Source organism: Mytilus californianus, unplaced genomic scaffold (assembly GCF_021869535.1).
Source record: "Mytilus californianus isolate M0D057914Y unplaced genomic scaffold, xbMytCali1.0.p SCAF_2, whole genome shotgun sequence".
NCBI lineage: Eukaryota > Metazoa > Mollusca > Bivalvia > Mytilida > Mytilidae > Mytilus > Mytilus californianus.
In genome coordinates, this window is record NW_026262668.1 from 111,206,925 (window position 1) to 111,234,552 (window position 27,628).

Below are 27,628 nucleotides of genomic sequence, written 5' to 3' on the forward strand. Positions count from 1 at the left end.
TTCAGCAAAATAATTGTAAATATGTAAGAGTGTAGATTCTATTGTAATACAAGAATTCAATTTTTCCTCATCTCTTGTTTAAGGATCCTACCTATGTGAAATGTCTTAGCTCTTTTAGTGCTGAAACATGCGCATGTATTTTAGGATGAAAAGTTTTGAATTATACAAATTGATCAATGACATGCAGAACGATATAAAATATCAAACTTTGTCACTGTTTTTTTTACCTTACTTAAAATCTCTGTAAACCGTAATTTTTTAAAGCATTTATTAAAAGGGATTGCATGTTTACTATGTATATATATATATAAAATAAATTTCAAAATATTTGAATTATGAATTAGAATAGATCAGCGTTTTAGTTTTTATGAACGTTGACTTATGTAATTTATTCGGTTTAGTAAACAAAAATGTTACGACTCACAAGTGTTCATGACATTTGAGAACAGCCAACAGAAAGTTCGATAAAACATATCAACATTTGTGCCTAGTACGTCCTTGCTATTATGCCATGTGAATCCTTTTGATTTAGTCATTCAGTATCACGATGTCTTTATAGTTTGCCTATTGTATAGTGTTTCGCTCCTGTTTGGTCATGTTTAAAGAAGAAAAAGCCATAAAATAGTAAACATTAAAAATAAAAATAAAAAAAAATGCGGGGAGCAACGGTTAACCTATGCAGACCTGTACCAAGATGGTGGTCGAATAATTATAATTTTGTTAAAACAATATATTAAAGCATAAGTATTTTTTTTTAATTTAGAAAAATGTTCCCTAGAAGAAACTTATGGTTGACAACGAATGGTAAGTTTAATTTATTTATTTTGAATGGGGACATATAATTGGAACCCCACCCCTTTTATCCTGGGTTAGTAACCCCATTGTGTTTAACGACATTGACTGACTATAAAACCCTCGCACGGTCGGATGGTTTTGTCTTAAATAGTATTAAAGATGGTTGTCTTCTTAAAAAGGACGAGTTGCCTTGTGGCGATGTGTTCATCATTCCACAAAACATCGCCGTTTATTTGGACAGTCTAAGGGAGGTAACTTGTATTTCAACTTGACGAAAACGAGGTTTACCGGGATATTTGGAACTTCCGTAAACACTGGGCGTGGTAAGTGTCTGTGTACAGTCCGTTACGGATTTCTTAGCCTTTACTTTGCAAATAATTTTTAACAACATGACAGCTGTGCTTCTGATAACTAAACACTATCTACAGTTCCGTTGAAGGCATTAGGAAGTCTCAGACAAACAGCTAAGAGTGTTTTGATTTAGCCTTTAGGCATTTAGGACCAAACTGTCACATCAAACCGGACACAACCTATACCTTGTAAATTATGTACATGTAGGTTTATGTCCAAAGTCTAGAATCTTGACATTTGTTGGTTGCCTTTTTATCCGTTTTAACGTTGATATTTTTTCTGCTTTTTTATTAAGGGAATTTTGACTTTGTGTTTAACATGTTGAAGATCTTTCCTGATCATGATCCTAGGCTAAGGTCAATATAAGTCCAAATAATTATGACGTCTTGAAAGGCTATTTTATTTTTATGCCCTATACACAATGCTTATTACTACATAATACAGATTAAGTACGAAATTTGGTTGTGACACTTTTACCATTCTTGAGTAATGTCCCTTTATAAACATAAAAATTGCTGAATTTTTCGTTTCCGTTCTCTTACTTTAGTTTGTCTCAACCAAATGGTATAAAACTTATACACAACCTTTCTAGAGTTATGCCTGTTTACAAATAGAAAAATTGCTGAATTTTTAGTTTCTGTTCTCTACTTAAGTTAGCCTCAACCAAATGTTATGAGACTTACACTCAATGCTTATTACCACAAAACTCGGATCAAGTTCAAATTTGGGTAGCGTCATTTGTACCATTCTTCAGTTATGTCCCTTATAACTATATGATATGCAAGCGGGGGCATCATCTGTGTCCACATGTGGACACTATCCACATTTTTTTTTTTTTTATGCCTTTCTATAATAATTTGACTAAGGTCAATATATATGTTGACACAACTAGTTTCTTTGTGTTTGCATGTTTTGTCTTAGTGCTATATAGAGATAGTTTCTCCGAGTAATTTCACACTGTACTTATATTTTATATATTATTTTTGTGCAAATTTTATAAACACAATTTTTCTATCGGTAGGTCTTTTCACCACCGAACACCACAAAAATATACATTTTTTTCTTTTATCGTTATAAATGTGACCTAAATATAATATTTAAGTTAATAATTATACAAATAATGAGAATAAGAGACCAAATATCTACATCGAACAGAAAAGGAGAGTCTATAACACCACGAACTCCGTAAACCACCACTGAACCCCCCAAATATCTTTATTCTTTTTAATTTTTCATTATAAATTCGACATGGCTGTAATTTATTATTAAATAGTTGTACCAATAATAAGAAAAAGAGACAAATATCAAAATCTAACTGATGAACAGAGGTAGAGGATACTTGAACTGATTACTAATTATGAATATATTTGAACTTAATTTGAAATGTATTAAAAGAAAAGCACGATTTTAATCAATTTCATTTGATTTGTCTTGTTTTTAACATACATTTACTAATATAAGTTTTGTTTATTGCATTTGTGTTTGGAAGCTGTATACAAATGTTGTCTAGTAAAATCAATAGTATTTGTTATGATCATTATTAAGATTAATTAAACAAAAACAACCCACTAATCAGGTCTATGTTGAAAAATTGAAAAGAACAGATGGCTACTAGACTTTTTGTACTCAATCACGCTGTCAAAAGAAACAAATATTTAAAAGAAGTCCTAAATATAATAAAACAAAAAAGTTATAATATAGCTTTTTTGTTTTATTAACAATGTCTCAAAAGAAGTCATTTCACATTTTTTGTTTTGTTAGCGACGTCTCAAATCTTCTGTAAAACAATTGAAAAGTGAAACCATAAAGTACTGGAATCACAATTGCTTCCTGTTAATGTTATTGGATCATCTTTTACTTTCGATAAAAATAATTGGACAATATTTTATTTCCTGTTAATATCATTGGTCAAATTTACGATTGGTTCCAAAATCTAAAGAGATTGATCAAATGGTATATACAAGAACAAGAAATAAATCTAAAAAATCTCACAAAATTTATAACTAAAGTATCAAAGTTTATCAGAAAATTCTAAAAGCCTAAACGCCAAATTTCGTACCTAAAAAGGTCTGTTTTCTGGCCCTGCAGTGACTGCAGACTGAATTGCACTAAGAATGCAGTACAATGTGACTCTTGCAAATGATGGTTCCACTATGACTGTCAACCATTATCATTACAAGATATCAATTTATTGGTAACATACAGCGTTTCCACGTTCTGTTGTTTGACCTGTTTGAGAGTAGAAGTAGGGTCAACCTACTCTTATTCATCTGGCTTACTTCGCCTTAATTTGGTAATTATATGTTTTAATCTAACAAATTGTATAGTATATTTGCACAATTCTTCTTAGTTTTTGACAATTAATATAATAATTATTGTTACAAAAAATGACACAAAACAAATTAAAAATGCAAAATACTGGCAAAAGAAAGCAAACCAGCCATCCAATAGAAACAACATAGCTGACGAGTTCCTCGAGTTCTAAGTATGCTTAACGACCATCCATTTGTTCAACAGGTTATACATAAAAAAAGTGCCATCTATCCTCTTTTATATTGATACAGAACTTTTAATTTGGGAAGCTTTTTTGTGACTGCCTAACCCTTAGTCTACAAACATCACAGAGTTATAAAAAAAGATACCAAAGACCACCCAATATTTATTGGTTCAATCCTCCTGCACAAAAACACATCCTACTGGACAAGAAAAGAAAAAGGAAAATAACAATTAGTTCCTCCGATGGGAAATTTTATGTTGTCAATAAGGCTAAAACCATTGCCAAGAAATCTTTCCAAAGGAAACAACCAAAAAATGAGAGGACAGAAAAACGATAAACACTCTGGTTTAAAACTTAAAAAGAGAGGCGAAAGATACCAGAGGGACATTCAAACTCATAAGTCGAAAATAATCTGACAACGCCATGGCTAAAAAAGAAAATTCTCTTTAAATATTATTTTTTTTGGACAGAGGTAAAAAAAAAATTTGGGGGGGGGGGGGGGGGGTGCAATTTTTTTTTTCTTAAGATTTAAGAAATTGTCAATTTTCCAAAGAAAAAAATTGGGGGTCACAATTTATTTTGCTAATACTTTGTATATAGTCTGAAAACAGATTTACAAAGTATTGTGCAACAGCACAGTGTATTGCACAAATCCAAGAAATCTTCAATTGAATATAAATTCAAATCATACAACTAATTTCAAGTTCTTTGGCTACATTTATTCTGTGTCAGAAACTTATAATGTGTCAAATATTTAATTACAATCCAAATTCAGACCTGTATTGCGCAACAGCACAGTGTATTGCACAACAGCAAGAAATCTTCAATTGAATATAAATTCAAATCATACAACCAATTTCAAGTTCTTTGACTACATTTATTCTGTGTCAGAAACTTATAATGTGTCAAATATTTAATTACAATCCAAATTCAGACCTGTATCAAGCTTGAATATTGTGTCCATTTTTGCCCCAACTGTTCAGGGTTGGACCTCTGCGGTCGTATCCAGCTGCGCTCAGCGAAGCAGTTTATTCATACATGTATCTAAAATAAAGACATGTCAATATTTCATGTATTTACTGCCATATACTTGTTAGATGCAGGGATAATCTCCTTAAAAAGTCCTATTTATCTGTTTATTGCTCACATCATGCACATGGTAGTGTGTTAGCTCAAAAGATTCCGACTTTTCTAAAATGTTGTCCTTTCACTGCAGATCATTTTTCTTTTAACAGATTTGAGATATCTGTTGTCGTTTTAGAGATAATGCAGTTTAAAATTTTGCAAGCGGAGGCATGTTTTTCTGAATCAACAACAGTTTACCACCTGAAATTTTCAGAAATTAAAGAGTTCAACATGGTTAAATGTTTGACCAAATAACAAAAACATTCAATGAAAAAAAACCCCAAAAAATCAATTTGAAATTTTCATGTTTTGCATTTACTTTGTAAGTTTCATAATTTCTATTTATACAATTGATATTGCATCATTTTGGCAATTTGCCAAATGGGGTCATTTGATATATCAAATTGAAGGTCTTAACGATCTCTACTCAAAAATGAAAATGTTAAACCCCTTTTACATCCCAGGGGGAATGGTGGGGTCATTTAGTGCAAACAATTCAAACTTCTCAGATGGTTAGGTTGTCGCATATCAAATGAAAGTCCATAAAGCGTACATTTCAAATATAAAATTGACGTCCCCCAAAAATGGGTTGGGTGGGGTCATTGAGTGCAAAAAATAAAATTTTCTTTTAAGGTTAGGTTGTTGTTTTCAAATGAAAGGTCGTAACGTGTACATTTCAAATATCAGATTCCTGTCCTCTAGAAATGAGTTGGATGGGGTTATTAAGTGCAAAAATTAAATTTTCTAGAACATGGCGTTGTCGCATATCAAATGAAAGATCATCAAGTATACATTACATATATAATACTATCGATCTCGAAAATTAAGGCGGATGGGGTCATTAATTGTAAAAAGCGAAAAGTTTCAGAAGGTATGCTTGTCGTATATCAAATGAAAGGTCGTACAAAGTACATTACGAAAACATCACTTTAACAGGAAAGACCTTTCAATTGTTTTACAAACAATTGAGATACTAGTTTAGATTTGTAATTATTCAATAAAAAATTATTTTGAATTGAACAGTTGAAGTTCTGGCCAGTTTTAGAATTTTAGTCATATTTACAAAGGGGTAGGTGTGGTAAGAACATTATTAGACTCACAATATCAAGTCCATTATTTCAAAACAAAATGTTTCAAGTTGATGAATAAACGTGTGAGAAAGTTCAATACAAATTTTTTTGCAGAATTTGCTGATGAAATGTTATCATTTACACTCAAAATAGGCCAAAATAAGAAAAAAGAACTTTTTTGTCGACACATGCTGTATAACATGTATTAGTTTGGGTCAGTGGAAACAATTTGAAATTGGCCTGTTTTCATTGAATTCGATTGAAAATTGAAATTGATCCTATTTGTGATGTCATAAAAAGAATGTTGATACCTCTTTTTTTCAAAAATAGACATTTATCTAGTCATTGTTTTAAATATGATTCATTGTGATAATATAGCCTTTACTAATACCTACTTATTTATAATTTTAGCTAGAAAAAAGGGCCTTACCAAACCTACATGTACATTTGTACTTCTTTTATTGTAGATAAAAATATTTGAACAAATTACATGTATTTACTCAGTCTGAAATACATCCACATTTAATATAACTGTTTTAAAACAAAGTTATGCAAGGTCATAACAGCTGACCCTTGTGAAAAAGATATACAATAAAGTTAAAGTACCATCACACTTGAGGAATGTGTACAACTATAGTTATTAGATGTAACAAGTCATAGGAAGTGTCTATATAGGGAAGGAAGGGGCGTACTTCCTTCTCAGGTATAATGAGAACATTGTTATGATTTATAGGTAGGGTTTTCAAATCTTTATGCTTAAATATGTAAATGTAAGAATCTAGCAAAATGCATTTAAAAATAACAGTAACATGACCAGTAGTTTAGAAATGTTAATTTCTGTCGTATATTTATAAAAATATTTAACATACCGGTACACATAAGAGATTCACAATTATTAATATTTAAATAATACACATGTGGTAGTGAATCATTATCTCAGAGAAATGAGTTAGTTGTGAAGGTAATTAATAAATTGAGACAATGGCATGCTGAAAACTTACACAAGCAAAAATGAGTTTTTATTTGTTTCCAATTTTTTTTAAAAAGGACTTTTTGTTGCAACTCAATATATATAGCAAAACATAGGAATACAGTTGAACCAAGAATATTTGAAAAGTAACATTTTGATAGCTAAGGATGTTAAATAGTCATATTTAACCATTTCCTTTATATTTTAACCCATCTTCCTATGCAATCATAAATGCATTGAAAAAGTTTACCCAGTAACCCCCCAAACATATGATTATCAAATAGATCAATTTCAAGTTCTTTTTTTGGAATGAGTTATGCCAGTTAAACCAAGGTCAATCGGCAAATGTCATCAATGAACAATCAATTCTTACTGTGAAGTAAAAACATAAGCAATGTGACATTGCAAATGTATAAGAAAATGATCGAAAGTTGTCTATTTTCAACATTTCTGATATGTTTAACATTCATTTCTTTCAATAGATTTCCTGTTGAAAAAAACAAAGATGTTTTCTCATAAAACAAATCTTTCTTTTTGTTCATGTTTTGAAGGTTAGTTTTACTGGGTCAATTTGTTTATTGTTAAAAGAAAAGAACAGTTGAAGTTACAACTGGGTTAGAGGTTTATTCATGTTGACTAATTAAGCCACATTAATGGGATCTCCAGAATTATACATGTATTAATAATATCTTGAAGTGTACCAATTATGGTTTTCTTCTTAAAAAACATTAACAGGAAGTTAGATTAAAACAATGGTTGATATGAAAGTAAAAATAATGCCAAAAACAGAAATAAAAAATGGAAAATGTTGTTAAGAAGTTTACTTTCATATAGGATATCTGAAAGTTTTATTTTTTATCTCAACTGGACCAAAAGTCAATGTTAACTATTGCAATGCCTTGGCATCTGTCATTGCCTTTTGTCGTCTGTCTACTTCATATTGGAATAATTTCCCCTTAAATAAAGTTTTTCTTCTTCAAATTTTATATGTGTTATGCCTATTATCTGGAAAACAATAAGAGATTAAGAGAAATTATTTCCAACAAAAAATCATCAGCAATATTGAGAAGCGATTGACTCCTTATTGGGGTAAATTTCCTTAAATGACTTGACTTTTTAGCTCATCTGGCCCAAAAGGGCCAAGTGAGCTTTTCTCAACACTTGGCGTCCGTCGTTGTCGTCCGTTAATTTTTACAGAAATCTTCTCCTCTGAAACTACTTGGCCTAATTCATCCTTAGGGTATCTAGTTTAAATAATATATCCAATGACCCCGCTCATTAACCAAGATGGCCACCATGGCTAAAAATAGAACATGTGGGTAAAATGCAGTTTTTGGCTTATAACTCTGAAAATAAACAATTAGAGCAAATCTGACATGGAAAAAATGTTCATAAGGTCAAGATCTATCTGCCCTGAAATTTTCAGATGCATCAGCCAACCCGTTGTTGGGTTGCTGCCCCTGAATTAGTAATTTTAAGGAAATTTTGCAGTTTTTGGTTATTATCATGATTATCTTGAATATTATAATAGATAGAGATAAACTGTAAATAGCAAAAATGTTCAGCAAAGTAAGCTCTACAAATAATTCAACATGATGAAAATTGTCAATTGATTCCTTCAGAAGTAATTGCCATTTAAAGTCAATTTTTCACAATTTTTCGTAAATTTTTGTTATCTTTTAATCTACTGGGCCAAATAGAATTAAACTAAGCCACATTTTTCAAGAGGGTATCTTGATTGAAAAATGTATCCGATGACCCTGTCATCCAAGCAACATGGCCACCATGGCTTAAAATAGAACATAGGGGTTTACTATAGGTCTAAGGGAAAATTGTAAAAAAACAATTTCAAATGGTCACAACTTGAAAACTAATTTAAATAATGATAAGGGGTCTTCAGTAACTATTGTAAGACTACAATGGGATGACCTGCTTTAAATTTAACTACTGCGCCGATTTAAACCAAACTTGGCCTCAATCATTATTAGGGTATCTAATTAGGTCTTTCCACTTTTCGGTGGAAAGACCTATCGTATTTGTTCTTATTCTTTTTTTTTTTTTTTCTTCTTCTGCCACTTTTATTTCTTGCGTATAAATTTTGTTTCGCAAGATGTCGCTTAGATGTCGATTAGATGTTTGGTATATGATATCGAACAGTTTATGCGCCTATGAAATTCACCCTGCGTAACTGAATACTTTTCTTTATAGGAGTTATCTCCCCAAACACTGTTTTCCTTGTGACTGCATCTCCTCCGTAACCGTATAAGAAAGCGACAAATTTATTTTATAAAATTGCTCGTTATATCCTTCACATGATTTGTTCAATTTTAACCGAAGCCATACAAACACTCCATATGAGAGTTATTTCCCCTTATGCATTTGATATAAGTGATATGCATTTCTATCTTGTAAACCATAAGTGATAGAGACCTAGGATCTTTTTATTTGAGGTCCTTGGTCCAAAAAAAAGAAAATAAGGTCAAGGTCAGAGGTCAAGGTCATATTTTAAATTTTGATTTTGGCTGATTTTTAATTCTTTTCAAAAACCGTATAAGATATTGACAACATATTTTTACTTAATTGTAATTTGCGACATGTCGTAACACATAAATTTTGGTTGAAAGGGTACGCTAACATTAAATTGGAGTTTTCTCCCCTCTTATCTTAAAAATTAGGCATATAGTGATATAACTCATTAACCATGTATAATTAAGACCTATGGTCTTTTGATTTGAAGCCCTTGGTTTATGACCTTGAAATTGAGCACAGGGTCATTGGTAAATTTGACGTTCTAGATATTGACCTTTGCTTTTACCTCATATGTATACATGATAAAGCCATGGGACTTTTTGCATTACGTTGCAAGCCACTTGACCATGGAAAAGCCAACCGGAAGTGACCATGTGTAAACCAGAAGTAGCTATAGTTTGTACTTATTAAATGTAATATTATATTGAACCATATATTTTTGGAATCAGTATCAAGTAAACTATAAAAAAAAACGGAAGTGACATTTTTCAAACCGGAAGTAACAATGTATCTCCCTTATTTAGAAAAAAAATGTATAGAAACCATATATTTTTGGAATCAGTGTACAATAAGCTATCATTTGACGCTGGATATGATATTTTAATAGTTCTATATCAAAATTGATCTTTATGGGTGGAAAGGCCTTCAATTATTGTTCTCTGAACAATTGGTTTTTAATACTATTCATTATGATTTTAACCTAATTTTACACGATTTCCAAAACCACGGTATATACAGGTGAGCAACACAGGCTCTTGAGAGCCTTTAGTTTTTTCTCTCTGTGTGGATATGGATCAAACCAGGCCACAATCTTACTTAGTATGAAAGATGCCTACCACTGTTGCTAATGATTTAAATGATGCATATATTTATACCAGATGAGAGATTCAGGATCCTGGGAGCCTTTAGTTTTTATTAAAGTTCCATGTATGTGAAAAATAGCAATTTTATTCTTGCAATCATCACATAATTTTAACTTAAGGAGAGTAAATTCAGTTTTAGGGGATATAATTGTTAATGTGATAATGAATTTTCAACGTCTTGCTGTTACAAATGTAATAGTTTTCTTAATAGTGATTTTGTAGTAGAAGAATCTTATCTGAAGACTTCAAGTCTTTCAAATTAATCGTTGTGCAAAATTACCCTTGAATGAGTTACATAGCATAGAAATGATCAAATCTTTTGTTTTAATTGAAACAGAAGATAAGTATTTATTTTGTTTTATAAAATGTCAACATTAAATGAAACAGAAGACAAGTGTTTATTTTGTTCCATAAAATGTCAATTATTTTGGCTCTGCATTTAGACCCTAGTAGAAAAAGTTCCTTAAATTTAGTGGGGGTGTTGTAAAAAGATTTTCAATCAAATTAAGAGGTGAAATAGTTGAATCTCACTTTCAGGCTATTTTTTGTCTTGACTGCCACGAAAGTTTCAGTATGCAAGACATAGGGATTACAATCCGGCTGCCACGTTGTTAACTATTAGTATAAAGCTTTATATTTCAGAGGATAGAAGACCTAGATGCTTCATACCTTGTATGCAGATAGCTTATGTTATGAAGTTTCTGTCTGTCATATGTCCATTATCCTTGACCTCATTTTCATGGTTCAGCGACTGCTTGAAAAACCATTAAAAGTTTTTTTGTCATGTGACTTTCTCACTTATTATAAGTAATAGGATGACTATATTTGGTATATGGGTTCCTTGCAATGTCTACATGTCCATCAGACAGGTTTTACCTGACCTCGACCTCATTTCATGGATCAATGATCAAGGTTAAAGTTACATTATTAGGTCCGTTTCTCAGATACTATAAGCAGTAGGTCAACTATATGTGGTGTATGGAATGATTGTGAGGGGAACATGTCAGTCTGGCAGGTTTCGTCTTACCTTGACCCTATTTTCATGGTTTATTGGTCAATGTTAAGTTTTTGTGTTATGGTCTGTTATTTGAATACTATATTAAGCAATAGGTCAACTATATTTGGTGTATTGAATGATTGTAAAGTGTACATGTCAGTCTGGCAGGTATCATCAGACCTTGACCTCATTTTCATGGTTCATTGGTCAATGTTTAGTTTTTGTGTTTTGATCTGTTTTTCTGATACTATAAGCAATAGATAAACTGTATTTGGAGTATGGATTGATTGTAAGGTGTTGATGTCTGTCTGGCAGGTGTCATCTTTCCTTAACCTCATTTTCAAGGTTTATTGGTCAATGGTTAAGTTTCAGTTGTTAGATTCTTTCTAAGATACTATAGGTAAGAGTTAAACTATATTTGATGTATGGAATGATTGTAAGTTGATAATGTCTGTCTGACAGGGTTCCTCTGACCTTGACATCATTTTCATGGTTCATTGGTCAATGTTAAGTTTTCCTGGATAAGTCTGTTTCTTAGGTACTATAAGCAATAAGGTCAACCTATTTGGTGTATGGAATTATTGTAATGTGTTCATGCCTGTCTGCCAGGTTTATCTGACCTCGAACTCATTTTCATGGTTCATTGGACAATTTTTATACGACCCAAAATTTGCGGTCGTATATTGGTATGACGTTGGCGTCGTCATCGTCGTCGTCCGAAGACACATTGGTTTTCGCACTCTAACTTTAGTTTAAGTGAATGGATCTCTATGAAATTTGACCATAAGATTCAATACCACAAAAGGAAGGTTGGGATTGATTTTGGGGGTTTTGGTACCAACAGTTAAGGAATAAGGGGCCAAAAAAGGGACCAAAAATCAGCATTTTTGTAACTTCCAGACATAACTTGAGTGTTAGTGTATTGATCTCTCTGACATTGTACCACAAGGTTCCATATCATAAAGGGAATGCTGGGATTGATTTTGGGGGTAATTGCCTCAAAATTTTAGGAATTAGGGGCCTAAAAAGGGGCAAAAAAAGCATTTTTCTAGTTTCATGACAATAACTTGTGTGTAAGTGTATGGATCTTTATGAAATTGTACTACAAGGTTCCATATCACAAAGGGAAAGCTGGAATTGAGTTTGGGGGTAATTGCCACTAATGTTTAGGAATAAGGGGCCAAAAATAAGCATTTTTCTAGTTTCCAGACAATAACTTGTATTCAAGTGTATGGATCTCTCTGAAATTGTACTGCAAGGTACCATACTACTAAGGGAAGGCTGGGATTGATTTGGGGGGTAATTGCCTCAAAATTTTAGGAATTAGGGGCCAAAAAGGGGCAAAAAACAAGCATTTATCTAGTTTCAGAACTATAACTTGTGTGTAAGTGTATGGTTCTTTATGAAATTGTACTACAAGGTTTCATATCACAAAGGGAAAGCTGGGTTTGAGTTTGGGGGTAATTGCCCTAAACGTTTAGGAATTTGGGGCCAAAAATGGGCCTAAAAACAAGCATTTTTCTAGTTTCCAGACAATAACTTGTGTTCAAGTGTATGGATCTCTCTGAAATTGTACTGCAAGGTACCATACCACAAAGGGAAGGCTGGGATTGAGTTTAGGGGTGACCGTGATGAATCATAAGGGGGTTGAAAAAATTTGGGGGAAGGATTTTTTTTCTTCATTTTTTTCCTTTTTTTTTCTTTAAAATTTTCCATTTTAAATTGGTTATTTCTGATTTATATATAAAAGCAAATAATAATGATATGGTTTGAAAAGGTAAATTAAAATTTTTTAAGTTCTTAGACCACATTCATTCTGTGTCAGAAACCTATGCTGTGTCAAATATTTAATCACCATCCAAATTCAGTGCTGTATCAAGCTTGAATGTTGTGTCCATACTTGCCCCAACTGTTCAGGGTTCGACCTCTGCAGTCGTATCAAGCTGTGCCCAGCGGAGCATTTTATTAGTTTTTGTGATACTTGTAGTAAAACATTATCTTAAGGACTATCAACATTTCAGCGTGGGCACTCTTGTTTATAGATCTCTATTTATGTATTTATTCAAAAATCACAAAGAAAGCAGACTCATATAAAGACATTAGGAAAAGGACAATACAAGAAACTTGCAAAATTGATCAATAGGGGTCAACAATTTTAACTCATTTTGGCATGAAATACAAAAATTGACTCAAGTTTTGAAATGAAACAATGCTGCTTACCATTTATTGAATTTTTCACTTATACACATTTATCTTAGCTTTAAATAAAGACAATTTGGCTAATTTATTGTTAAAGATACCAGTTTTAAATATTCTTGAATGTTTCCAAAAATTTCAACGAAATACAATAACTCCTAATTTTGAATCTCATTTTTCTCGAAAACAAGAGTGTAAACCTATGTTTTATTTTGTGATTTTTCAAAGAATTTCGATCTTCAAAATATAAATTCATAAAAATGACACCATTAATTGAAACTATATATTGACTCCCCATGAAAGTTACATCAGATGACACAAACAGTGGCAAATCATTCTGTTGTTTGTTTTGTTCTCTAACTGTTAGTGAAAGTGGCCAGAAAGGTTACCATGGTGACCATTAAACTTTTTGTTCGTATTCCTTAAAAAATTAACATGTAGTGTGAAAGAAAATCTGAAACCATCTAATGCTCCACATATAATTTGTATTTTTAAGTGTAAATATAGGCATTTAAGGCAAATTCCATTCTTTTCTTCAGGGATTATAATAAGCATTTAATCAATTTCAAAATGAGTTAGACTGCTGTATAAAACCTTTGTTTAAAGTCTTAAAATATTGTGTCCAATTTAAAAGATATTTAAAGTTTTATCTCAAATATCATTGTATATTCTAAAATGATTTAGTTCAGGATATTTTTTAGATGGACAATTATAGGCAATGTATTTTCTTTTATTAACAGGTATAACCAAACACAATGAGTACAGCAGCTGAATTTGAAGATAAAGTACCATTTGATGAAGGTATCAAATGTATTAGGGATGATAATTGTGCAGAAAATTATATTGTTGTGGGACATATAGAAAATGATCCTAATAGATTAACTGTTTTAAAAGTCGGAGAGGATGTATCAGATATGCAAGAACTTTTTGATGACACTCAGATGATGTATGCTTTAGCCAGATTTGAAAGCACGTTTGATATGTCAACAACGGTTAAATTTGTTTATTTTCATTGGTAAGTATCTCTGTTGTTCTATGTAGCATTCTCTGTTTGGTATGGAAGACTTAGCACTATATAGTTATGAAATTTGTTATACGCCTCCTATTTTTTTCTTTGTCCCTGCACAACGTGTAGTGGAGGACATAAAAATAGCAGGCGTTTGTTTGGTCTTGTTAACACTCTCACATGTACAATTCTTGCCAGATTTTTATAAAACTTTTATCATATATTTATATCAGCAATGTCTCGGACAAGTTGGAAAATAAGTGCAGATCAAATATCTTAAATATTCCCCTTGGAAATAATTAATATATTGGAAATTGCTCTCAAGTCTCCAGGATAATTCTTAAAAGTTTTAAAGAACAAAAAAATAAATTTCTGTTCTTTTATTATATAATAGAAATAAGAAGATGTGGTATGAGTGCCAATGAGACAACTCTCCATCCAAGTCACAATTTGTAAAAAGTACAATTATAGGTCAAAGTACGGCCTTCAACACAGATCCTTGGCTCACAATGAACAGCAATCTATAAAGGGCCCCAAAATGACTAGTGTTAAACAATTCAAATAGGAAAACCAACGGTCTAATCTATATAAAAAACAAGAAACAAGAAAGACTTATGAACCACATCAACAAGCAACAACCACTGAACAACAGGCTCCTGACAGGACAGGTGCATACAAATGCAGCAGGTTTAAACGCTTTAACAGTTTTACAAAAATAAGCATGATTAGTATTAAAGATAGGTTTATGAAATGTGAAGTGCAACTTATGTTTTTACTATGGCATTGCCAGTCTGTCTTCGACTTATGAGTTTGAATATCCCTTTGCTATGCTTTGCCTCCCTTTAATGTTATTGAAAATTTTGGAATCTACATGTTTTAATAGAAGTTCAATTTTTGTCCTGTGCATATAGGCAATATTGTACTTGTATGTTCAATTGTAGGTAAATTATTGCTGTCAAGTTACTTTGTGGCTTACACCCAAGAAAAGTCACCTGATAAAATATTGAAGTTGTCAAGTCAGATTAAAAGATACAATTTAAAATGTCACCCATTCTCACCTGTGTTTTTTTATTATTTGTTAAGTTCAAATGAGGTAACTATTACAGATCACTATTGCCTATCTGCAAATGTCAAAACATTTAAAAATGACAGGGTATCTTCACTTTATTGATTGACCCTAATCACATGATTGAGTGAAATTTGTAGTTACTATAAGTAACTCCAAAACACAAGGAGCATTGCAATGATGTTTTTGGTCCTTAAAAAGGATGAAATTCAGTAATTACTAGGGATGTCTTTAAATTACAATATATGTATCTAAAATCTGGCATTTTAAGACATTTCTGAAAATAAAGATTACATAATCTGTTCAGTACAATGTACTTATAATAGAAATCAATAAAGTACATTTTCTGAAATATTCAGAAATTATTGAAATAAAACGTTAATATAAAAATGTATTCCTTCGTAATGAAACATTGAAATCAGCGCAAATTTATCTGCTTTGTAAAAGTTTTCTAGGAAGTGCTGGTAAAAATAGCTGAATTTTAATCTGATATTACAGAAAAAAAGATATGAATAAAAATAATTTTTCAGGTTTTAATAGTAACTGGAATACTTTTGTAGGGTAGGAGATAAAGTATCATATGTAAAGAAAGGAAGGTTTGGTGTAGTTCATGGAAGTGTAGAAGAAAAACTCAGTCCTTACCATTTGTTTATTGAGACAAGTAGTAAAGAAGACTTTGATAAAGATAAAATATTACAACAGGTAAATTGACATTTCTTGGAAACCTGTCCACAGATTAAAAGAAAATGATATGACATTTCTGAAACATAGAATATCTGTAGAAATCAATTGCTCTCAAAGAGTTAAGTGAACAAACCTTTGATTTGACAAAATAAGTACATTGTGGTGAAGCCCTAATGCTGCAAACTATAGAATATGTCTAGTGACACCCTAATATTTTATATCATTTAAACTAAAAAATTTACAGCAATTATATGTTGTCTTCAAACTTAATTCTGTGAATAGAATATTGAGAAGTCACAATTTAAAGTACACATTGTGTTTTTTTGCTACTTTTTAGGTGCATTCTATATTTTTTCAACAATATTTATTTATTTAGAAGTATCAATGCTACATAAATCTTTATATAAGTCAATGGTATTTGGTATATAGTTATATTTCCTTTCCATGGGGATTATGGGGATTTTTTTTTATATATTCAAAGGCGGCGAGACGGCTCCTAATGCATACAGTGTTTATAAAGATATGAAATACCACCCATTTTTATATAGTCTAAAACCAGTTTTATGCACGCACAAACCTCACAGAATCCTTGAAATTTTTAACTCCCTTTTAAGTTGTACAAATATTTACATGATTTGTAAGTTACATGTTAAAGTTTGTTATTAGGTCAGTTTAAGTGGAACCATAAATGGTAAGTCAATTACATTTGGTATGCAGTTGGAGTTATGTTTGCACATCTTAATTATATATCATTGAGATTAATTAGCTCACCCCCTCAGTCATGGCCTGTTAAAACTTTTGCATAGTTTACCTGTATTAGTTTGTGATTATGTCAGTTTAAGATAAACCACTCATGGTAAGTCAATGATATTTGGTATGCAGTTTTATTAGTATTTGCACATCTATTTTCCATGGTTCATTGACTTTAAAACTTTTGCATAGTTTACATGTTAATGTTTGTATTAAGGTCAGTTTAAAGAGAACCACTTATGATAAGTCAATGGTATTTGGTATATAGCTATATTTCCTTTCCATGGGGATTATTTGGCTCTGCACCTTCAGTCATAGTTCCTTTGCTTTGAATGTTTACATGTTAAAGTATTGCCATCTTTGAGTCAACATTTTATTTTGACAAAGTAAAGTTAGTAAAACGTTTAACAAGCTAAGGTTAGAGAATGTTGTATTTCAGAGATAGCTAAAAATTTATTTCAAAATAGTTTTCACAATCATATAGTGTTACACATGTAATATAAAAATTTCATAATTTGTTGAAGTGTTTAGGATTTTATATCCCCACCGTAGCTGAGGGAACATTAAGTTTTACCCTTGTCCGTCCGTACGTCCCAAAGTTGGTTTCCGTTCTCTAACTTTAGTTTGCCTCAACCAAATGTTATGAAACTTATACACAATACTTATTACCACAAAACACAGATCAAGTTTGAATTTTGGTGGCGTCACTTTAACTGTTCTAGAGTTATGCCCCTTTACAAATGAAAAAATGGCTGAATTTTTCGTTTCCGTTCTCTAACTTTAATTTGCCTCAACAAAATGTTATGAAACTTACACACAATGCTTATTACCACAAAACACAGATCAAGTTTGAATTTTGGTGGTGTCACTTTAACTGTTCTAGAGTTATGCCCCTTTACAAATGGAAAAATTGCTGAATGTTTCATTTTCATTCTCTAACTTAAGTTTGGCTCAACCAAATGTTATGAAACTTATACATAATACTTATTACAACAAAACTCAGATCAAGTACAATTTTGGTGGCGTCACTTTAACTGTTCTTCAGTTATGTCCCTTTATAAATTTATATGATATGCAAGCAGGGGCATCATCTGTGTCCCATGGACACATTCCCCATTTATTTATTGAATGTTTTACTATGGGGCCAGATAGACAAAAAAGTATTTATGTAGAAACATAAAACTGGTTCAACGCCCAATTTTGTGCCTGTACCATGTCAGGTTACCATGACCACATGTTATTCCTATTGTTTGTCCTTGTTTGTTTATCTATTTTATTTAGAGGAATCAGGTGTTGGTGTGATCTGTTATACTGTCCAGTATTTTGGGGTGATTCCTGTTATCCTTTTTATGATTTTAAGAATGAATTGATAACAACTTTTTCCTGTGAAAATGTTACTCATAGTTTTCAGTGCCATTATTGTAGACTCATCAGAAATTTACTATCTTAGATTTAAAGGAAAACTAATGATATTCAAAGACAACTGTGTCAGTGAACATAAATAAGAACAGAGAAAAAATGTTCTTTACTAATCAATAATACTTTATATATGTATGATATTTTTCCAGTTAGAAGAAAATACTGGTAAGAAATCAAAAGTAATAGAAACTGTTACATCTGGTATGCAACAAAGAGGCTTTACACAAACTCAGCTTCCAAAGAGAGGTCCTGCAGCTAAAAGTGGTCCAGGAATTGCTACAGGTGGGGCAGAAATACAGATAGCCCCAGAAGTGCTTACTGCTGTCCAGGATGTAAAAACAGATGGTAATGAAACCACATGGATGTTAGCTCAGTATGAAGGTGGTGACCCTAAGTCTCCATTGGTATTAGAGTCTACAGGGACAGGAAACATTGATGAAATGAAGACACACTTATGTGATGATTCAGCAATGTATGGATTATATAGGACTACAGATAAAGTAGATGATATTGTTACAGTCAAATTTACATATATTCAGTGGTAGGTTTCATTGTAGGTAGTCCTTGTTATATATACAAGTTGTACACTTCATATTATTATTGCCACTACATCCATTTTAAGACCAAGGTGTATAAATAAAGATCTGAGTCTAGGATTTTGTGGTCTATTTAAAGTTGATTTTGTATTCTGCACTGTCTATAGCCGTGGATACTTTTAATAGGCTAGTTTAAATATAGTACAGATTTGGCAAAAAATATCCATTTGGCATGATATTTTAAAAATTTTTACATTATTCCAGAGTAGGGGCAGGTTGAGCACTCACAAAAAGCTGTTACCATAGGGGTGACAATTTTCCAAAAATATAAACAATGATAATGAGTCATTTCATGTATGAAAATTTATGATTCTTTTGTTTCTGTGGAATATTTGTAAAGTATTTCTGTAACTAGTAAGTTGTAGGTGCATAGATTAAAATAGCAAACATCACTTCTGTATACAATTACAAATACACTCTCTCCACTGCACTGACACTAAATAGGAATACAGGGAACTCATTGAAACACCCGATTATGTTATCAGAGGGGAAGAAAATCAAGTGCCTTAATGCTCAGATAATTGAAAAGGACATTAGAATTGAACAAACAGGAGTTCTTCATGTAGTTATTTAAGTTTTTATACGCCCGTTTAAGGGACGTATTATGGTATACCTCTGTCCGTCTGTCTGTCCGTCATCAACATGTCGGACATTAACTCAAAAACACTTTCACCAATTTGCATAAGACTTTAGTGAATTGTTTATATCTTTTGACATGAGCTCCCTTTTGTTTTTTATCAATTTTAGATTTTATGTTTCCGAGGTTATGGGGTTTTATTCATTAAAAAAAGGGGGATTTTCCAGTGTTCAGACAATAACTCAAGAATGCTTTCACCAACTTGCAAGAAATTGTGGTGAATTGTTTATATCTATTGACATGAGCTCCCTTTCGATTTTTATATATTTTAGATTTTATGTTTCCGAGTTACAGGGTTTTATTCATAAAAAAAGGGGGATTTTCCAGTTTTCGGACAAAAAATCAAAAATGCTTTCAGCAGTTCTTATGAAACTTTGGTGAATTGTTTATATCTATTGATGTAAGCTCCCTTTACATTTTCATAAATTTCTAATATGACATTGAGAATTAACTGAACTTTAATTGTTTATAGTCTGACAATAGATTTACTAAGTATTGCGCAACAGCACAGTGTAATGCACAACAGCAAGAAATCTTTAATTGAATATAAATTCAATTCATATAACCAATTTCAAGTTCTTTGACTACATTTATTCAGAAACCTATAATATGTCAAATATTTAATACAATCCAAATTCAGACCTGTATCAAGCTTGAATATTGTGTCCATTTTTGCCCCAACTGTTCAGGGTTGAACCTCTGCGGGCATATCCAGCTGCGCTCAGCGAAGCAGTTTATTAGTATATGCCCCTCGAAGACGGCACGTATTATGGTATAACAATGTCTATCTGTCAGTCATCACTTTGTACCATAACTCAAATTTGCTTTTACCAATTATCATGTAATTTTAACACATTAGAATTTATGGAAGAAAGCTCCCCTTTGATTTAAACATTTTTTGCTGTGTCGTTCAAGAATTACGGGACTCTATAAACTTTTACATAATTGTTGGAATTAATAAAAGTAAGCTCCCTTTTAATTTTTTTAATTCGTCTGTTTTTCATTTCCAAAGATACGGGACTATAATAGATTAATTATCAGGAAGACAAGATCTGAAAATAAGTCAAAATGGTGGAAATAGTCAGTGGACTCCTTATTGGAGTTACTGCTCTTTAATGATGATTTTGACCAACTTTTTGTGTTTTTGCCAATTATTTTGAAACTATAATAGATAGAGAGAAACTTTAATAGAAAAAATGATTCACAACACAAGATCTACAAATAAGCCAATATTGCTGAAATCTCTAGTCAAAATTTTATAGGAGTAAGTGTCCTTAAATAACAATTTTTACCATTTTATGTATTTTTGCCTTTTATCTTGAAAATTCAGATGAAGTTGATTTAAGCGAGTATAGGCAACAGTACGGCCTTTAACAATGAGAAAAATCCATACTGTATAGTCAGCTATAAAAAGCCCCGACATGCAAAATATGAAACAATTCAATTGAGAAAACTAACCTTTTTTGTATTTTGGGCAAAACTATAGAAGACAGTGAGAAACTATTACAGCAAGGTCCACAAAAAAGAGGTTTTATTGGTAGTCATGAATTATCTTGTCTAAAATGTTGCAGAGTGTCCATTGATGAAGATGCATATAAACTTAGGTGAGCGACACAGGCTATTTATAGTTTTTATATCTGAGATTTCAGATAGAGATGACACTTATACAAGATCTGGTTGTTCTCATTAATGGAGTATGGTTATAATGTTGGTTACTTCTTTTCACAGGATTGGTGGTAAAGTAAAACCTATGAGGAAGGCCAAAGTATCAACAAACAAAGGTGTATTAGAGAAAACTTTTAGTCCTTACCATGTTAGTTTGTTTGCTAGTGAACAATCAGATATATCTGAAAGAATTGTAATGGATAAGGTAAGAAACTCAAAACTTCATTATCAAAGCTTAACAAAATTAAAAGCTGTCCATGTAAATGCATATATTTTTGTCGAGCCTTCGACTTTTGTCGAAAAAGCGAGACATAGCGATCCTACATTCCGTCGGCGTCGTCGTCGTCGGCGGCGTCCACAAATATTCACTCTGTGGTTAAAGTTTTTGAAATTTTAATAACTTTCTTAAACTAAACTGGATTTCTACCAAACTTGGACAGAAGCTTGTTTATGATCATAAGATTATATTCAAAAGTAAATTTTGTAAAAAAAAAATTCCATTTTTTCCGTATTTTAATAAGTGGACTTAGTTTTTCTGCCAGGAAACATTACATTCACTCTGTGGTTAAAGTTTTTGAAATTTTAATAACTTTCTTAAACTATCCTGGATTTGTACCAAACTTGGACAGAAGCTTGTTTATGATCATAAGATTATATTCAAAAGTAAATTTTGTAAAAAAAAAATTCCATTTTTTCCGTATTTTACTTATAAGTGGACTTAGTTTTTCTGCCAGGAAACATTACATTCACTCTGTGGTTAAAGTTTTTGAAATTTTAATAACTTTCTTAAACTATCCTGGATTTGTACCAAACTTGGACAGAAGCTTGTTTATGATCATAAGATTATATTCAAAAGTAAATTTTGTAAAAAAAAAATTCCATTTTTTCCGTATTTTACTTATAAGTTGACTTAGTTTTTCTGCCAGGAAACATTACATTCACTCTGTGGTTAAAGTTTTTGAAATTTTAATAACTTTCTTAAACTATCCTGGATTTCTACCAAACTTGGAAAGAAGCTTGTTTATGATCATAAGATAGTATCCAAAGTAAATTTTGTAAAAAAAAAAATCCATTTTTTCCGTATTTTACTTATAAATGGACTTAGTTTTTCTGCCAGTTAACATTACATTCACTCTGTGGTTAAAGTTTTTAAAATTTTAACAACTTTCTAAAACTATCCTGGATTTGTACCACACTTGGACAGAAGCTTGTTTATGATCAAAAGCTAGTATCTAGAAGGAAATTTTGATAAAATTTTGTTCCATTTTTTCTGTATTTTACTTATAAATGGACTTAGTTTTTCTTCCAGTCAACATTACATACATTCTGCAGTTTAAGTTTTTAAAACATTTATTAGATTCATAAATTATCCTGGATTTTTACCAAACTTGGACAGAAGCTTCTTACAATCAAAAGATAGTATAGAGAGGAATATTTTTATTAATTTTTTTCCTCATTTTTGTTGAGCCTGCGATTAACACCAAAAGTAGGCGAGACACTGGGTTCCGCGGAACCCTTACGAATTTTTTATCTTTTGAACATTATCTGGTCTGTATATCATACATTGGAGTTGACTGACATTGGTCAATCTTTTTGAAGTTGTTGCTATTATTTTACTGGCTTGCATGTAAATGATTTTGCAATTTAAGATTCAGTTTGTTAAAACCATATTGAGTTAAAAAGGTTTTTGAGCAAAAAATCAACAGAACCACATTATCTACATATGCAGAGTATGTGAGTGCACAAAGGTGAAAAACTGAATTGTGCTGCCTTAATTTTTGAAAAATAAAACATCTTATATTTAGTTGAATTTTGGTCGTCTCATATATTTTCTGAAAAAAGAAAGGAGAGAAAAAAACTCTAAAACTTTAGAATCCACAACTAGTATGTAAGAGATTGTCCCTTTTTTGTCTCTGTTTTGGGCTATATTGATGCCAACAAATCTGAATAAAAAAAGATCTAAATTATATATTTAAATGATGGAGACAGCAGCCCTACAACTCATTAAAGTTAGAAAAGACACCTAAAGGTCAACATATGGTCTTTATCAATAAACAAGTGTCTATATTATATACTAACATCTAAAAAAAATTTGAGTCATGTTTTTTTTTTTTAATCAGTGGACTTATCAAAACATGACATTATTGAAAAATTTGTTTAACATCATTAAAATTCCAGTAATTTAGTTTTTTTTTCCTTGGTGATAACGACTGCAAAAGATAACTGTATTTTGCTTAGGTTTAGCAGTTAATTTGAATAAAAGAAGATGTGGGGTTTACCTGATTGATACTGCAACTCAATTGCATAAAAACCAAAGACATCTGTATATAATGATATATTGGCTTTTCCATTGATGTTATTTTATATTTTTGTAGATAACTTCAGCATCAGGAACCAGGTCTCATGTAAAGTAACCATATACAAACAAACCAGTAAAGCATTAGTTCATTATAGAGTGAATAGTTTCTACATGACAGTACAAAGCCATGCTCCTGAGTTTAACCATAACAATGATAAACCACAGATACAGTTACTTTACCTAAAGAGATCTTATACTCTACTCAACCACCAATTACAGAGTGATCAATGCAGTCATATTTCTTGCCATGTTTTGTTACAATAATACTTGTATATATACAAAGTGAAGGAATGTTCTAGAATTTAACACATATGGACATGGGTCACATTTTATTAAGACCACAACTACCCATAATTCCTTTTTTTTTATTTTATAATTCTTCTTAAAATTCATCCTGGATCCTGTGAATTTCCCAATTATATGTTTTCCAATTTAAATTGTCTATTTGCCAATTACATAATTGACCCTGTAATTAGAGATTTATTGTGCTAATTGTTTTCCTTAGGAATGACATACATTTTCGTTGACAATGAAGAGCTAGCTAAAAGAGCAAATTTATATGTGTGTAATGTGTGTTTTCTATAGGTTTTTCAAATCTTTTAATTACATTTAATCTTTTGTTTAGCTAAAAACTTTTGATATCAATAGTTATTTTTCATTTAAATTTATTAAACTGTCTATATATTACTGCCAACCTATCATTTTTTTACATTGGCAGCAGCAAAGAGAAACATGTTGTGTTAAAAGTGTGAAATAACAAAATCACATCGGTAATTGGTAAAAAGATTATTGGTACATATGTTATCAGATAGAATAGTTGTAAGGTGAATGCCAAGGCTTTTATAAGATCATGCTTCAAGTTTCTTATGCATAGATATCATCTGACTTCTGAATTTCACTATCATTTTGTGTACTGTTATATTTAATGCAATATAAAAAGTTTAGCTATTTTTGATTTGATGACTACCACTGAAAATTCCACAGTTGACAGTTAAAGTTATTGGCAATAATTTTGTGCAATCACGGTGACCTTTTCTGGGATATTTCAATTGATTTTTTTTGTTTTTCTTTACATTTTATAAGTAGTGGATTAGAAAAGTGATAACAGTATGTATGAAGAGTTGCCATCATCAATTGGTGAATTGATTGTAACATACAGATTTCACTCCTTTGATGTGAAACAAAATTTTTCAGATTTAGGCAGTTTTGCTCTAGAAAGCCATTGAACTGCATTTGCTATTATCAAAATCGCAATTGACAGCAACAACTCTTCAAACACATTTTATTCATTAAGGAGCCTTTATTTTTCATTTCATTCATAATTATTGCAAAGAGTTAAGAATCTCAGATATTTTTTAATATTGCTAAATTTCTCAAAAATTACAACATTTTTGTCACTAGAGGTTAAGCTATAAAAAATCAATCAAAGAAACTACTGCATTATTTTAGGTATTATGCATTTAACGAGCATCTTCAAGATAGAGTGACAATAAAAGTACACTAAAATCATATGTATTTTCAAAAGAGTCATCATAGAATGTCTTGTGCATCACTAAAAACTGATAAAAGTCATATTTCATACTGTGGATTTTTATTTTACATTTACACTTCACTCAACTTTGATAAACCTAGAACAATTGTAAATTGTATATTTCTCATGATCTTATCATACATGTAATGTGTGGAATGGTAAAAATTATTTCATTTATTTTCTGAAGTGCAAGTTAAAATATGTAGTACATGTTTTGTTATCTTAAAGGGATATGGTCTACCATTAAGAAAAAAGTGTTTACTTTCCATTTTTAGTTCAAATATCAAAACATCTATTAAAAAGAATAGACATTTTATCAATGAAATTTCAAATACTGACCATATTTTTAGTATAGAGATATTTTTTTCTGGAGTTTTTATTTCATAGCATGACTTTTCTGAATACAAAGTATTTAGAATTTGTTTTTTAACAAAAAGCTTGCATTTTTCTTTGTTAATAGCTTTTGAGAGGTAATATACCTGATTTTACAATTGATGTGGCAGAACTAGTTGAAATATGTTTTTTTTTAACCAGAGATAGGTGCAGAAATTAGTTGTAATCGATACACATTTGATAAATTCAAAGCTGACAAAATGTATTGAAGTTATGGGTATACAGAAATTATCCCCATCATTTATATCTGGCCTAAAACAAAAGTTGACATGTAGATTCTACCTTTGCTTTGAATATGATGAAATATTTCTCAAGTAAAGACAGTAAAACCATTTTGGAATGCAAGACTTGCTAAGCATACTAAATATTTGAAATTTTTAACTGTTGAGAGTGGAGAAATATTTTGTCCAATGAAATGCAGGGTAGAATCTGTCTCTCTTATGATTACAAGCTCACAACAGAGACAATAAAAAACTATAATGACTACAAGGATTTATTCTTTTGTCAGCCAGAATAATTTGGCTCACTTGGTATTTCACTGGGATGGAATCGGTATCTAAGTCAAAACGTCCTTTATTCATTTTTGGTATGCAATTTTTAGTTATTTTTAAAGATATTTTTTAAAGCAAGGGGACCAATTTTATTTTTCAAACATTTTGTTGGTATTTTATTAAAAAAATTGTTATTTTTTACAATGTTATTTTTCAAATGATTGATTGTTTTTAAATATATATTTTTATGTGTTTTTATACTGGATGCTAGTTGCATTTTATGATATATTTTTTGTAATATGATCTGTTATATGCCAAAAAGTTTCTTGTCTTGTCTGGCAAAGTATTTAAATTGTTTTATGTGAAGATTTCTGTTGAATTAAGGTATAGAAGTACTAAATATATGATTCACATATGGCACACTCAATCAAATTTACAGTTGCAGTCAGGGCCATACCTATGTGTTAGTAATTTTATAACTTTTTATGATTTTTGTCTTTAACTGATATAAAAAAATATGAAAAATAAACTGATAACAACAGCATTAAAGTGAAGGAATCAAAATGTATTTTAAAGTAGTGAGTAACATTATGAAATTAGTCTATTTGAACAGGAATTTCAAGTCTCTAAAGTCATTTGATATTTAGTAATATCAAATCAAATATAACTAGTCATGTGATAATAGTTCCATTGAACATTCTTTTAAATACTTTCAAAAGGAACTAGAAATTGTGAAATTGTAAAAAATGTATTAATGTATTAATGTGTCTTTGGGTTTTGATTTGAAAGTTATAGACTCAGTGAAATTTGGCCTCATTATTTTCTTAATGAAACAATGGTTGTTCCATTGAGGCATAATAAGATTCTCTTCTGCGATAGTCCAAGATTGCTCTGACAGCTTTTTTTTTAAAATTTGCATGGCCCTAATCCTAAAAAAGGCGTTCAGATGTTGGAAGAATCTCATACTATTTCTGCACTAGATTGACATGCTTGTAAAAAGCCAAACTACAATGCCTTTTTAACATTTAATAAGTGGAGATGTTTTATGATTGCCATTGAGATTACTTTCCACTAAAAGACAAGGATTTGAACAACTACTGGTCACCATAACAATAACATTAATAACAATAACAACAATAATAATATATTATGGAAATGAAGATAAATATATGATATTGTCATCATGTTTTCTGTGTAGAACCTACCAATGAGCAATACAGGATCATTTTTAATAACCTTTGGTTCAGGTCAAATCATCGTATCAACCTTTAACATTTCAAATAAAAAAAAGTGGCTCCTAAAAAGATAAGTAACACAGTTTTTATAAAGGCAGGAACAGGTATTAACCATTTGATGAGTTTCACAAACAGTCAAATCTCCTTATTTTTATAATGCTGGAAAAATTATGCATTTGTAATTAAAATAACGAAAGAAAATTTTCCGTTTTACTTTTCCTAAAGATGAATGAGAATCTACACTTGATTATTTACGTGGCCATATAAATACTAGTCAATTTTAGCATGTAAATTGTTTACAATGATATTCGTCTTTAAATATTGTTTACAATATGTACTTTTATTTATACAGTTATATCTGTAGTATGTATGTGATCTGAATAATAAAAATTACATGTTGAAA

At 30.9% G+C, this 27,628-nt stretch overlaps 1 protein-coding gene across 3 annotated transcripts; it reads left to right on the forward strand.

Annotated features, from left to right (window-relative positions):
* Positions 1–1,029: 1,029 nt before the first annotated feature.
* On the forward strand, positions 1,030–27,628 carry LOC127728598 (uncharacterized). 3 transcript variants are annotated; one of them, XM_052236141.1, is made up of 6 exons: positions 1,030–1,118; positions 14,134–14,408; positions 16,026–16,167; positions 18,468–18,859; positions 21,280–21,421; positions 23,592–27,628. In XM_052236141.1, the coding sequence occupies exons 2-6, from the start codon at positions 14,149–14,151 to the stop codon at positions 23,628–23,630; spliced, it is 975 nt and encodes a 324-aa protein (XP_052092101.1). In that variant the 5' UTR covers positions 1,030–1,118; positions 14,134–14,148; the 3' UTR covers positions 23,631–27,628. The 3 variants fall into 3 exon arrangements, with proteins under 3 accessions (XP_052092101.1, XP_052092102.1, XP_052092100.1); XM_052236142.1 differs by lacking the exon at positions 1,030–1,118 and adding an exon at positions 1,125–1,349; XM_052236140.1 differs by lacking the exon at positions 1,030–1,118 and adding an exon at positions 6,492–6,571.

What these genes read in the sequence shown, in the direction of transcription:
- LOC127728598 (XM_052236141.1), top strand. Translation starts at nt 14,149, where the DNA reads ATGAGTACAGCAGCTGAATTTGAAGATAAAGTACCATTTGATGAAGGT. An exon ending in AAATTTGTTTATTTTCATTG is followed by an intron (nt 14,409 to 16,025) that starts GTAAGTATCTCT and finishes ATACTTTTGTAG; the next exon opens with GGTAGGAGATAAAGTATCAT. An exon ending in AAGATAAAATATTACAACAG is followed by an intron (nt 16,168 to 18,467) that starts GTAAATTGACAT and finishes ATATTTTTCCAG; the next exon opens with TTAGAAGAAAATACTGGTAA.